The 14,136-nt window shown below is 40.1% G+C and overlaps 1 protein-coding gene across 3 annotated transcripts in view; it reads left to right on the plus strand.

The window, feature by feature from the left end:
- LOC149318788 (broad substrate specificity ATP-binding cassette transporter ABCG2-like) overlaps nt 1-14,136 on the plus strand; it is a 43,042-nt gene that overhangs the window by 14,046 nt on the left and 14,860 nt on the right. For 2 of the 3 annotated variants that reach the window (XR_016280087.1, XM_089510465.1), the window contains exons 1-7: nt 2,707-2,844; nt 4,172-4,231; nt 5,627-5,744; nt 6,954-7,109; nt 8,122-8,279; nt 8,751-8,902; nt 11,745-11,837. Coding sequence is in view for 2 of the 3 variants with exons in the window: in XM_089510465.1 (XP_089366591.1) it covers nt 4,179-4,231; nt 5,627-5,744; nt 6,954-7,109; nt 8,122-8,279; nt 8,751-8,902; nt 11,745-11,837 (730 nt within the window). In the remaining variant the exon portion in view is untranslated. Of the gene's footprint in view, nt 1-2,633; nt 2,845-4,171; nt 4,232-5,626; nt 5,745-6,953; nt 7,110-8,121; nt 8,280-8,750; nt 8,903-11,744; nt 11,838-14,136 lie in introns of those variants that run through there. The other variant, XM_089510464.1, reaches the window with a different exon arrangement.

Raw genomic sequence — 14,136 nt, forward strand, 5'->3', positions numbered from 1 at the left:
GATATAGCCGTGTTTGTCTGTAAATCAGTATGTAGAGAGATCTTGTAGCACCCTTGAGACTCACTGAAAGAAAGAAGTTGGAAGCATGACCTTTCACAGGCTAAAGTCTACTTCCTCAGAAGAATATACTGTATGGTCACCATATATGCATCTGAGGAAGTAGACTTTAGTCTGTGAAAGGTCATGCTTCCAATTTCTTTCTTTCAGTGAGTCTCAAAGTTGCTACAAGATCTCTCTACATATTGAGAAACCTTGATAATTATCTTAAAATTCATAGTGACATGAAAGTGAGTGGAAGGAAATGGAAGAAAAAGTTATTTTTGCCCATTTTACAGGTGGCCGGAAGCCCATCATTAAATTCTCTGGGGGGGGGGGGGGGGGGTACATGGACCCCAGGTTAAGAACCACTGCTGTATATGCATGGAAGAAGCATATATCCCGAATTCTGAAGGAATGAATTGTGAACAAGCAGTGCCACCTACTGTCATAATGTGATCATGAAATTCATTTTCTTTTCTTTTAATATTTTAGGGTAGTGAGAGACAGGGTGGTGGAGTGGTTTGAGCACTGGACTACAACTCTGCAGACCAGGGTTCAGATCCTCGCTCAAGCATAAAAACCCACTGGGTCACACACTATCAGCCTCAGAGGATGGCAATGTCAAACCCCTTCTGAAGAAATCTGCCAAGAAAACCCTAAGATAGGTTCGCTTTAGGGTTGCCATAACTCAAAAATGACTTGGAAGCACACAACAACAACAAATTTTAGGGTAGTGCTTCTTAATCTATCTGATGTGGGGGACTGGCAATTTTTGATCTGGCGCCCAGAACATCTTGTATTAATTGTCTACAACTGTTCAGTTCTTTCCTGGAAACTCTCCAGAACAACAGCTGAGGTCTGGTGGACCAGCATGGGTTCATGGACTACCACTTTCAGTACAACTGCTTTAGGGCAAGGGTGAACCGATATTAGGCTTGTGGAATCTACTTATTTATTTTTATATTTAGTAGAACTTGTGATTCAGCAGCTGGCATCTGTTGCAATAGACATGTGCTTAATAGTGTTAAAGAATTATCTGTCTCAGATTCAGGGATTTTTTTTAAGTATGTTGCTTTAGAAATATAAGGTAACAATGAATTAAATAAGCATCAGCTGTAAATAATACATGCCGTTTATTTTACATTATTTGTAATATATCTGAAGGGAACCCATACTCCATTCACACAATTTGGAGTCAGAAGGCCTTGCTATTCTCATTACATCCCCTGGACTGTTGCTACACTGAAGAAATAAAGCAGTTTGACACCACTTTCACTGCCATGACTAGACAGTGCTAGGAATTCTGAAAATTGTAGTTTTGTCAGATATAGAGCCTTCCTTGTCAGAGAGCTCTGGTGCCCCACCAAACTACAAATCCTAGAATTCTGTAGCATTGAGCCATGGAAGGTAAAGTGGTATCAAGTTGTTTTATTTCTGCAGTGTGGCAGCAGTCCTAAAGATCTACTAATAGATCCAGTTCTTTTATCTTCCTACCCCCGCTTAGTGTTTAGGACTATAATCCTAAACAAACTTACTCAAGGACTCATCTCCATTTAACAAACTAAGCCTTATTTTTAAATAAATCGCATAGGAGTGTTCTGTAAGACCCGTTGTTTCCAGGATCTGATTTATTTAACTAGTAAGCGTAGATCCTAAGCCTCAATGCATTGTTTCCTAATTCGTGAAAATGAGATGATTTTTAAAATGCTGGTTTGTGCTTCCTGTCTGACTCCTCATTAAAAACCAAAAAATGTTAGCCATAAAACCCCTCAAATGAACAGTAAGTTTTACTTATTCTCTGCATTATTAGCCACATATTTTGAGATTGTAAATATAAAATAATAATTAAACATTTTTCTGATGCACAAGTTTTGGGGAAGCTGGCAACTACTTTTAGTGAGAGATTTTTATTTCATTGCATTGCATTGCATTGCACTGCACTTATATTATACCTGTTTCCCACATTTTAGAACAGCTGTTAATGAAAGCCATGCACCCTGGCCAGCATAGGCTGTGGTGAGGGCTCGTGGGAGTTGTAGTCTAGCAGCACCAGCAAAGGCACTTGCCTGTAGTGTTTCAAATAAAGAGAATGTACTGGGAAGCTTTAAGTCAGTGTGGTATAGTGGTTTGAACATTGATCTACAACTCTGGAGACCAGAGTTTGAATCTCAGGCATGGAAACCCCCTGGATGATCTTGGGCAACTCACACTCCCTCAGCCTCAGAGGAGGGCCAAGGCAAACCAAATATTGCCAAGAAAACCCTGTGATCAGTTCCCATCAGGGCTCCCATGAGTAAAAAATGACTTGAACAACAAATGTAAAGGCCTCGTTGAAGCTCTGTATGGCAGGGCTTTTTAAAATGAAGTGTTTTATCAGCATTTATAAATCTTGCTTGCACAAGTTCTGCTCAGGTAGGACTTTGCCTGAATTATGACTTTCCAGTAAATGTAATAGATAAGATTCAGATTGTAGGCTTGATAGCAAAGGGGAGTGAGCTGTGACAAAGCAAGGTAGAGCTGGGGACAGGTAACTCATACAAAGTGTTTTATTATTCCCTCTCCACCTTTCTGTCTCCCCCCCCCTTTTTTTTCAGGTAGTAAATTAAACAGGCAGCGGTTGCATGTTCTCTTGCCAATCTGAAGTGACTGTTTGGAATGGAGCTCGCAAATGTTCAGGATGTTGTCACCCAATTGAACATCCATGGCCTGACACTGGCTTTCAAGAACATTAGTTACTCTGTCACCACACCCCTGGACATTCCCTTTCAAAGGGAGAGAAGAAAAAGAAGTTCTCAGCGATGTCAGGTAAAGAAATTATCCTCTCAGACTCCAGCGCTGCATATTATGAGGTGGGATCCATGCTAAGTTAATTGCAATTACATTTAGTGGGTTTCAGGGTTCATTGAGTACTTGAGTCTGAATCTCCCAAGACCCCTTCCACACTCAAAGAAATCTATGTATTTCACATTAGGAATGGCTCATAATTAATGGCATTAATTTTAAAAGTGTATAAAAGGCTTCTGAAACTAGAGACAGAAGACTACCCTGTAAAAGAGTACATGATAAGGCGAGCCACAAATTTTGGGCATAATGTCCACATGGGTGTATGGGGAAAATGTGGAGTAATTTAAAAGGAACCCTGTATAAAATGATGCATAGATTGTATCTAACCCCAAATAAGCTGTTGAAAATGGTCCAGAATGTTTCAAATCAGTGTTCGGGATGTCAAGATAAGGAGGGTTCCTTTTTTATATGTGGTAGACTTGTAAGAAGGTGGAAAGTGACTGGTCTAAGTATTATATGTTAATATAAAAAAAATTGGATTAAATCAAAAAAGGTAGATTTTGTAATGTTACCACATATAAATGTTTTTGTTCATTATGGGTAAAGAACTGGACAGTAAATGTGGGTGACTTCCTTGATATATGACAATAGCAGCAAAAATATTGTTTGCTCAAACTTAGAAATGGACTGAAGTACTGACAATGGAAGAATGGATTGTTAAGGTTGCTGAGTTAAGAAAACCTTTTATGGATCTTTTGAGCATTAAGAAATCTAACTATAATAATCTGTGGCTATGGTTAGTAGTAATTTTAGAAGTCAGTTGCAGTTAGTAATTTTATTTAGTTGGATTTGTAATAGTAGAATAATATGTTTTCTCTTTGTTATTTTCCTTTTCATTAGTTAGGATTAGAGGGGCCAGAGCCCAACTGTTTATTAATTGTATAATCAGCCCTCCATATCAATGGATTCTGCATCCACAGATTTAATCATCCACATCTTGAAAATATATATATTTTTAAAAACCAAAATTTTGCCATTTTACGTAAGGGACACCATTTTATTACCCTATCATATATAATGGGACTTGGGCATCCATAGATTTTAGTATCCGTGGGGAGATCCTGGAACCAAACCTCAGTAGATTCCAAGGGCTCACTGTATGGGTTTTGCCTGTTTCCTCCCCCCCCCCCCCGTATGTTTCTTTATCTTTCATTGTCTATTGTTTTGTCGATTACTAAAAACTATTAGAAATTAATCTTGAAAGAAAGAAAGAAAGAAAGAAAGAAAGAAAGAAAGAAAGAAAGAAAGAGCTCATGTAGTGTCAACTCTCCTCTTTCTTTTTCCACAGTGGTATTATGAAACCTGGGATGAATGCCATCTTGGGGCCAACTGGAAGTGGGAAAACCTCGTAGGTATTTCTCTTGCTCTACACCACCGCTTATGTATAGCTGTCCAGAAAATGATCTGGAGTCCTTTCACTTTATCAAAGTTATAGTGCCATGATTCTGTTTTAATTGCTTTTAGCTACTATGGCTGCATCCTATGGAATACTGAGTTTGGTAGTTTGGTGAGATACTAGAGATCTCTGACTGTGAATGCTAAATACTATTCCCTAATCTGAAGATCCCAGAATTCCATGATATTGATACTTGATAGTAAAAGTAGAATCATACCATTATAAGTGTATAGTGTGAAAGGGCCCAAACGTTTCAGAAGTGTGGAAGTGGGATAGCCAGTTGCACTTCTGAAGCGTCCCTAAAGCATGTCCTGCTGTTACCCCATCAATGAATCATTCGCGGAGCAGCCATTTCTGTAATAATGGGAACTTCCGTTATTACAAAAATGGCTGCTCTACAAATGATTCGTCAACAGGAAAAGAGTGTGACGCCTCAATGACACTTCAGAAGCGCAGTCAGCTATCCCACTTCCGTGCTTCTGAAGCCTTTGGGCAACGATTCCAGCGCAGTAAGTGCCTTATGTGATAATCCCCATAGTTTCCCCACAGACAGTGACAACCAGTAGCTTCATATGAGGAATACTGTGAATCCACTCTTGGTTTTATTTCATACTTCAAAGGAGTGATCCAAGATGGTGAGCTTTTTTAGGGACAGGATTCAGAAACTGGGACCTTTCAAGTATGGAATAAAACTCAGAGTCTACTTACTGCATTGTAACATGTTATAGGGTAGTGTGATGTAGTAGTGGCTTGTCCCTAAGTTTTGGGGTTTTTTTTCCTTTTTAGCTACAAAATGTTTAGAATATAGAATATAGTCTTACTTTAGCTACAAAATGCTTGAGAATACCAGTGACACCAATAGTTCAAGCGCAACCAGCTCAGGGCCAGTGCAAGACTGTCTGGTGTAGAAGGATCCATTTCCTTCCTCACTACCCAGTTGTTGTTTTTTAAGCATTGCAGTAGCAAAAGCAACCTTGCCCTACTTCAAAGCCTGGAAATGTTACTTTTGGGAACTACCGCTCTCTGTGCACCAGAGACAGCATGGTGGTGGCCCTGTTGTCTGTGGGATTCTAAAAGGTGTAGTTCAACAAAAAGGACTACATGTCCTGCATTTCCAAACTCTACCTACCCCATGGCCTGCTCTAAGGCATCTTTCCTTCACATGATGCATTGTAGCAGGGGTGGCCACAGAGACTGCCTATATGGCTGCCTTGGTTTAAAACTCAGTTCTCAGAAACTGGCTCCAAACGTCTGAAAAATGCTGGATCTGCTGTTTTGCTAGGTAGCAGTGTGTAGATTTGGAAACAGACATTTACTTGTGGTGTATTGTCATTGTATTCTCTTTAGGCTCCTTGATGTCCTAGCAGGATGGAAAGACCCCAAAGGACTCAAAAGTGGACAAATCTTTATGGATGGAAAGCTGGTAGATGCTAACTTTCATAAGTGTTCTGCCTATGTAGTACAGGTAAATTCACCTTCATATCACTGTTTCCATACTCATTCAGCAATTTTGCATTTCATGTGGCTATGTGGAGAAATGAACCCTCTCAGTAACTTCCACATTTCAAATATGCCCCATAGCAGCATTTCTTTCCGAAGTGTTTCAAACTCATTTTTCCTGTCTCAAAACATATTTAGAACCGTGTTGTGAAGAAACGGAATTATGACTTGTGAGCAGAGATGCTTTTGGAACAAAAGTGACAGGAGCAAAAAAGTTAATTCCTTATCCTGCAGCCAACCACTCCAAATTCCAACCTCCCAAAGCTGTTTTCATTCTGTCAGTCTATCTGCCTTCCTTCCTATCTTTCTTTCTTTGATCTGATTTATGTCCTGCTTGTCTCTTAAAATGAGAGTTAAGGGGGCTTACAATACAAGAATATACTGTATAATGAAGAGATGATGAAAATTTCAGGTCTCTGCTGCACATGGTGGGTATATAGTCTCTTTTTGTTGGCTAACAGAGACAGCTCATATTCTAGAGATATTCTAGTCTTTTTGTTGCTTGCTGCTGGTATTCATATTGGGTTCTTTCGTACCACACAGTTATAGCACTGATTCCATGATTACATCCTATGGAATCCTGAGTTTTTCAAATTTAGAGACGGTCCTTTAGAATTCTCATCCAGGCAGTTCAAAAATTATACAACAAATTGTAATCTATTGTGGCACCAGAGCTCTCTGACAGAGAAGGCTAAATGTCTCACAAAACTACATTTCCATGACTTCATAGCATTGAGCCATGGCAGTTAAAGTGGTGTCAAACTGGATTATTTCTGCAGTGCGAATGCAGCCATAGTAAAATAATTGCGTAGTGTAAAAAGGCCCAGAGTCTTTATCCTATGATAAGTGCAGTGTTCATATACTCTCAGAAGAAAAGAGACTCTCTATGCTTGAGCTGTTCATATTTTGTTTCTGTTCTCACTCTGTGCCTCTTGTGATAAGCATTTGAAAGAGGTCTAAGTAACCATGGGGTTGGGTTGTCTTGGAGACTCATACACTGCAATCACATATCTACTATATGAAATAAAACTAAAGTATTGGATACATAATCCTATCAGATGTCCAGCAACCTCTGACCCAAGCACTATATTTTTGTGTACTTTCTCAATGAGCCTCCCTTCACACATGAGTAACCTTTTTGTTTTTTAAACATCTAAATTTTCATGACCTGAAGGAGGACATTCTGACTGGAACACTCAGCATCCGTGAGAATCTTCAGTTCTCTGCCAGTCTGCGGCTACCAAAAAACAGAAACAGCAATGCAGAGAAGAAGCTCAAGGTTGATGCTGTGATACAGGAGTTGGGCCTACAGGACTGTGCAGACACCAAAGTAAGTCATGATGTGACCTAGTTCTCCCAGACAGTGGACAGGGACAGAAATAGACAAAATTGTCCATTTTTCTTTCTGCAGTTTTTAGAGTTTTAAAGTCTTTCTATCAGATTTATGAAGACACTTATGAACATTAGAACATTCTCATCAAAGCCAACTAAAAGAAATCCTTCAATTTTTTGCACTGGCCAAATCTAATAATTTTAGCATTTCGCTGTACAGAGAGGAATGATGTTATACATGCCGGCCTTATAACTGGTACACTTGTCAAGAAAAAGATGTGGCATCCCAAATATGATTCTATCCAACCACAAAGGGAATCAAGGATAGACTTTAAAAACCCACTGCCAAGATGGGGAAATCTCTCAATTTTGCTTTTTCTCTTTCCATTAAAAAAAACCCTACTTTTAGGTTTCTACTCTTTAATTCTATTGAACGAATAGAGAAGTGTACATATTTTAGATAGTTGTTGCTTTTTAAAATAAAAGAAACAACATTCTCACTCATCCCTAGTGAAAAAATAAGCCTGCATGTTTTTAATGGGCAAAATTTGAACCTAGTAAATCTGAAGGTGTACAGTCCAGACACAGTTTTGCTTCCTTGTCTGCCAGGACAGGAAGAAGAGAGTTAGGCCTACATGATAAGTAGCCCAACATCACGGGTCTTCACAAAATAAAGTATGATAGTGGCCAGTTATTCCTGAATTCTCATACAGAACCAACCTTCTTGGCAGCCATACCTTTGCTTTAGCCTTCTCAACCTTTGATCCTCCAGATGTTTGGGACTTCAGTTTGTAGAAGCCTCAGCCAGCATGGTCAGTGGTAAGTGATTTTGGAAGCTGAAATCCAAAACACTAGAAGACCGTAGGATGAGAACTTTTGCTTTTTAACATACCTAGGAAAAGTAGAATTACTCTATTATAATTATCCGTCATGTCCTGTGAAACACAATGAATTCTGCATCCATTATATCCCATCTCTATCCACTTCCTTACCTTTTTCCATGGCATCAGATTGGGACTGAATTCCTGCGTGGTGTTTCAGGGGGTGAGAAGAAAAGGTGCAGCATTGGCATGGAACTGATCACTTCACCATCCCTTATCTTTTTGGATGAGCCAACCACAGGACTGGATGCAAATACAGCTAATTCGATTATGCAACTGTTGCACCAGTGAGTTTCTATGTCTGGCCTTTCTTTCCTCTTATCTCAGCCCAGGATCAACTTTGGCAGGCATCTTCAGATAATTTGGTTGGATACCTTCTCAAAAACACACAAGGTTTAAGGCAATGATCCAAGGAAAATATATATGTGGTAGACTACTGTGTATACATCAAAACAGCTTTAGTATGTTGTATCTCTTACAACAATTTCTACCCTGAAGATGCCAACCACTTTTCAGTTTAAGAAGTAATGCTATTTTCTTCAGGAGAATGAGCAAAGTATGTTCTGCAGTATGCAGAAGCCTGTGTTACTGGCTTTTAGGTAACTTCCAAAAATGCCCAGCTGTACAGGGCATAATATTTTGGGCAGCAGTCATGTGACTTCCTTGGGGCATATTGTCAGGTCAGGAATTCACCATGTGTTCAGGGCCTCATTGAGCTATTATCTCATAATGCTGTTCCTGTTATCTTTGCTTCACAGACTTTCCAGAAAAGGAAGAACAGTGATCTTCTCTATTCATCAGCCACGCTTCTCTATCTTCAAGTTGTTTGACCACCTGACTTTAATGAACAAGGGGGAAATAATCTTTGCAGGGCCAGCAGATGAAGCCACAGCCTATTTCAATGGCATTGGTAAGGAAGGAACCCCTCTTATAACATTTATGGATGCTGAAGGGTCTCTTCCTTCAGTAAGTTTACAGAAGAAACCAATGCAAACATTTCCCAAGATGTTCTAACATCTCTGTGTAAACAGTCTAAACAAGAATAAGAAAGAACCAAAACTTTTGCATCCAGGAAGAAAAATTGTGGGAGGATTAGATTGTACAAATGAAGTTAATTTCCCTGGATGTGCATGGCTTGTTTAAATTGTGGGGAATTAACTGGGAGAAATGTGTGTGTTCTGGAATAGTTTCAGTAGTGTGTGGGATAAAAGGGAATAAGTAAGAAAATGTGGTTATAGATTCTATCCAGCGTAGCATAGTGGTTTGAGAGCTGGACTAGGACTCCGCAAGGCTAGGGGTGCATCTACACTGTGGAAATAATGCAGTGCTGTAGCTCCATGTAGTTTTATAAGGTCTTTAGCCTTCTCTTCCAAAGACTGCTTGTGTCTCACAAAGCTGCAAATCTTAGGATTTTGTAGGATGGAGCCATAGCACTAGTCACGCTCTCTTAGTCTTAGAAGAAGGCAGTGGAAAAATCCTCTAAATAAAGCATGCCAAGGGCCTGTTACAGACTGCCAAAATAAAGCTGCTTTGGGTCTCTTTGGAGGTATGCTATTTAAATGATGCATGCATCCTAAGAATCTGGAAGCTGCACCAAAAGCTGCACTCCGGTGCTTAGGAATGGAGTGTGGCTTTGGTGCGATCTCCAGACTCATAGGCCCCATGCATCATTTAAATAGCATACCTCCAAAGAGACCCGAAGCAGCTTTATTTTGGCAGTCTGTAACAGGCCAAGATAACCCTAAGTGGGAGCCAGTATAAGTCAAAATCACCTTGAAGACATATAACAACATGGCTGTAAATAGATAAAAGGAAGAAATCAACCCAACAGGTCTGTCACCATGACTGGTCAAATTCTCAGAACAGGGAAACAATTTGGGAACCATCAGCAGCCTAATGCACTCTCCTCTTCCACAATAGCATAAATGCTTCCTCCCACATCTCTCTCTGCCCGCTATAGTTCCCGAGGCCACGTCCTGTTTCCCACCATCTCCTCACGATCTTTTAAATAACTTCTCTCAGTAGTAGGCAATAATCCAAACATTAACAGGTGGTAAAAGCTAGACTATAAGGACAGGATGATGCCTGAAAACAGGAAGCTGTGCAAGAGAAAAAGACATGTCTGGCTTGAACTCTAATTTGTCCGGCCACGTACAATCTGTCGTTGCATTCAGCTTTCCTGGCATCCGTTGAAAAGAGAGCAGGGTATCTTCAGCATAGTAATGAGACCCAGCCCCAGTACTTTGGATGACCTTTCCCAGTGTTTTCATGTAGTTGTTTAAAAGCATAGGGAACAGTGAAGAACCCTAAAGAACTCCATAAGCTAATAGATATGAGGCAAAACATTTGGAAACCCTCCTTGTGCCACCTTTGGGAGCCATACCTGAACCAGAACAAAAATGGCACAAATACACACACACATTTTTACATCAGCAAAGTGCTCCAAGTACATGCTGAGATCAGTTGTATCAAATGCCATCTGAATATTCAAATATCCAGCAGAACCAGCAAGGATGCACACACTCTGGAGATTACCAGATGAGGGACATCCCGTCCCTGTCCCATCATGTTCCTATCCTTTCAGCACAATCATGAGAAGGACATTCAGATGAGATTCGCAATTATCCTGTCAGGGGAAGCACAAATGAAGGCGATCACACAACGGGCTTTCAGATAAAGTCACGCAGATCCCGTCATTATCCCTCCATTAACCTGTCTTTAAAGCAACATGGGCCAGCATTTTGCATTAAGGGAAGTTTGCGTTAATGCAATGCTGCTTTAATGACAGGTTAATGGTGGAATCAGCGCTACAATTTGAAAGCCTTTTGTGCCATTGTAATCACAAACTGATTAAGGATGGGATATGGACAGGGGAGTGATCCAATCCCTATCCTGTCCCCATGTGAAAATCTCCCCTGTTCCGATTAACCAAGGTAACCAAATCTGCTTACATCACCAGATTCTATGGACAGCATCTGAACCAATAGCCACCAAATTGATAGTTAGTAATATAACGTATATCTTGCCTTACTCCCAAGAAAGTCCTCAAAGTGGCTTACAACAAGATTAAAACGACATATGACTAAAACCTGATGGCACAAATCTTTAAAAACATTTGCTGACATGTAAAAACACCCATAATTTAAAACAGTACAAAATAATGTAAGAAATACAGCAGTGTAAGAGATACAGAGATTATCAGATGAGGAATGCCCCATCCCTGTCCCATCATGTAAAGATAAAAATGCAGCAGATACACTCCATTAAAAGACCCCCTGTTAATCATCTAATGCTTGCTTTAGTAAAAAGACCTTGGGCAGGCTCATATAGAGAGATACAGTTTTTCAGATAGCCTATAATTAAGCCTAATAGCTATTATTTATACCTAATAGCCTTTGTTGATCTATACTCTCTGAAAGTATTATATAGGAATAAATGTGTTGATCAAAGTTAGCAAAATAGAGATTATGTGTAGGGTTTTAAAACTCGTTGCCTAACAAATTGCTGATATAGTGTATTTATTTTCAATAGGCCATTGTAATTCTGAATGGGTTTTTAACTGGAAGCTGCCTTAAGGTTGCTCTTTTTTTTTTTAAAGATAAGATGGCGAAAATATCAAAACAATCTGGATTTCTTCTCTTAATGTACAGTACAACAAATTGCAAGCAGAGCCTGGAAGTACTCTGAAATGAATTTTTTCCTGCATCTGTATTAGGGTATTTTTCTCCTCCTCATGTGCATTTCTGTTTCAGGCTATCACTGTGAACAATTTAACAACCCCTTGGACTTCTTTCTGGATGTGATCAGTGGAGAGGTCATGCAATCCCAGTTTAGAGAAAGTTTAGGTGGGTGTTTTTGTTTTGTTTTGGGTTGTTGTTATTTTTCCAAAGTCAACTCAGATGAAAAGTGAAGTGATTAAATTTTGATTTATTAATATTTACTAGGTAAGGCCCTCTATGGCACCTTCATTACTGCTTCCTGTCTCGCAAATTTCTGCTGCATAGTCTCAGCTGCTCTGGATGTGGCCACACTCTGTTCTGTTTGCATCTTGTTTTTCACACTCTGATATAGCCTTGCCTGTACTGTTGCCTGTCTTTGAAACTTGCTTTTCTGAAGCTTTCATGGCTATTGTTCCAACTTTTCTATTATTATTATTATTAACCTTTATTTATGAAGTGCTGTAAATTCTAGCCACGTTTTGGCAAGTTGACCTTTTATGAAAAAACATTATTTTAATCAAAGCATTTGTCCTAAATAACAACTATGTGCTGGCTAGGGAAATCTGTTTTCTAGTAAGTGAAAGTGGTACCATAGATGTATTTAACTTGATTAGTTTGCCATCTACTGGTTGAAAAGGCTAAACTGATTAAATTTGGGTTTTTTTTAAAACCAAATAATTGGTTTAATAGCCTGAAAGCCACTGCAGACACACATACACTGTTTCTCCTTTATTAGTAGAGATGAGTACATATAAAATTTGCCAAGGCAGTAAAACATAGTCATATTTGACTTCAAAACAGAAAACTTCACTAAAATGAGGGAACTGATAAAAGGGGCACTGAAGGGACAAATGCTGAGAGGATCACTTCATCTCATGGTCAAATCTCTTTAGAATGCTTGTGACTTGCTCAGAACTACAGTAATAAAAAGTCATCCAGACTTTACCACAGATCAGGAAAGTACCTCTAAATCTACAAGATCACTAACATAGTTTCTAAGCAGGGTCAGGAAGCTATTAGACAAAAGAATGTTTCCTCAAGGAGAACAAGAAGAAACTCAGACTTGCACAAAGTAATGCAAGCAGACATAAATATATGAAGAAGAACTTTGAAGAGTATATTGGTAATATCATGAAGTCCAAAAATACAAAATTCATCAAATGCATTGGAAGCAGGAAAGAAGCAAGGGAGGCAATTGGGCCATTGGAAGAAAAGAGTTAAAAGGGTAGAAATGGAGGATAAGGAGAGTCCACAGAAGTTAAATGAATTCTTCGCATCTGTGTTCACTTTAATAAATAATAAATAATAAAATTTTTATTTGTACCCCGCCCTTCCGGGTGATCAGGGCGGCTAACAAAATGCACCGAAGCGCAAACAAGATACAAGATTAAAAACATACATTAACAATAACAATCCTTAAAAACAATTAAAAACCCCTTAGCCCAACCTCACAGCCACGAGAGAGGAGGGAGGCCCACAGGATGTTTAGTCGGGGAATGCCTGATTAAATAGGAAGGTTTTTAGGCCCTTCCTAAATTGGGCCAGGGTGGTAGATGAGCGGAGCTCCGTGGGCAACGTATTCCAGAGGGCTGGGGCAGCTGTGGAAAAGGATCTTCTGGCAGTAGCAGCCAACCTAGCCCCAGGCACCTTCAGGAATTGCTGCCCAGATGTTCTGAGGGTGCGAGGCGGAATGTACGGGGAGAGGCGGTCCTTCAGGAATCCTGGGCCCAAGCCATTTAGGGCTTTATAGGTGATAACCAACGCCTTATATTGCGCTCGGAAGCGAATGGGCAGCCAATGGAGATCTTTAAGCACGGGTGTTATATGGCTGGTCCTGGGAGCACCAGTGACCAGCCGCGCTGCCATGTTCTGCACCAGTTGCAGCTTCCGAGTTTGGTATAAGGGTTGCCCCATGTAGAGTACATTACAGAAATCCAGTCTCGAAGTTACCAGAGCGTGTACAACAGTTTCAAGGTCCCTCTGAGCCAGGAATGGGCGTAGCTGGCGAATCAGCCGAAGCTGATAACAGGTACTCTTGACCGTCGCATTCACCTGAGCAGTCAGGTGAAGGGAAGAGTCAAGAAGCACCCCCAGACTGCGCACGGAGTCCTTCACGGGGAGCGTGACCCCATTCAGGACAGGTGGAACCACCGTCATTCCTGGCCCAGGGGAACCTATCACTAGTACCTCCGTTTTTTCTGGATTAGAAAGTGTAGAGCAGATATCCATGCATGAACTGATAATTTTAGGAATATTTTTATCTGGGAAAATGGGATAAATAGTGCTGACAAGAGATTAACTTCTAGACTACTGACAAACACACAGCACTTCAGTTGGGGAGATTTTGTTTACCTGGCACTTCCCTCCGGTGCCCCCAAATTTGGCCTGCTCCTTGCAGGTGTAGTAAAGAATGTTGTCCACTGCC

The sequence above is a fragment of the Sceloporus occidentalis genome, unplaced genomic scaffold (assembly GCF_023333645.1).
Source record: "Sceloporus occidentalis isolate IW3139 unplaced genomic scaffold, rSceOcc1.0.p SCAF_2, whole genome shotgun sequence".
NCBI classification, from domain to species: domain Eukaryota; kingdom Metazoa; phylum Chordata; class Lepidosauria; order Squamata; family Phrynosomatidae; genus Sceloporus; species Sceloporus occidentalis.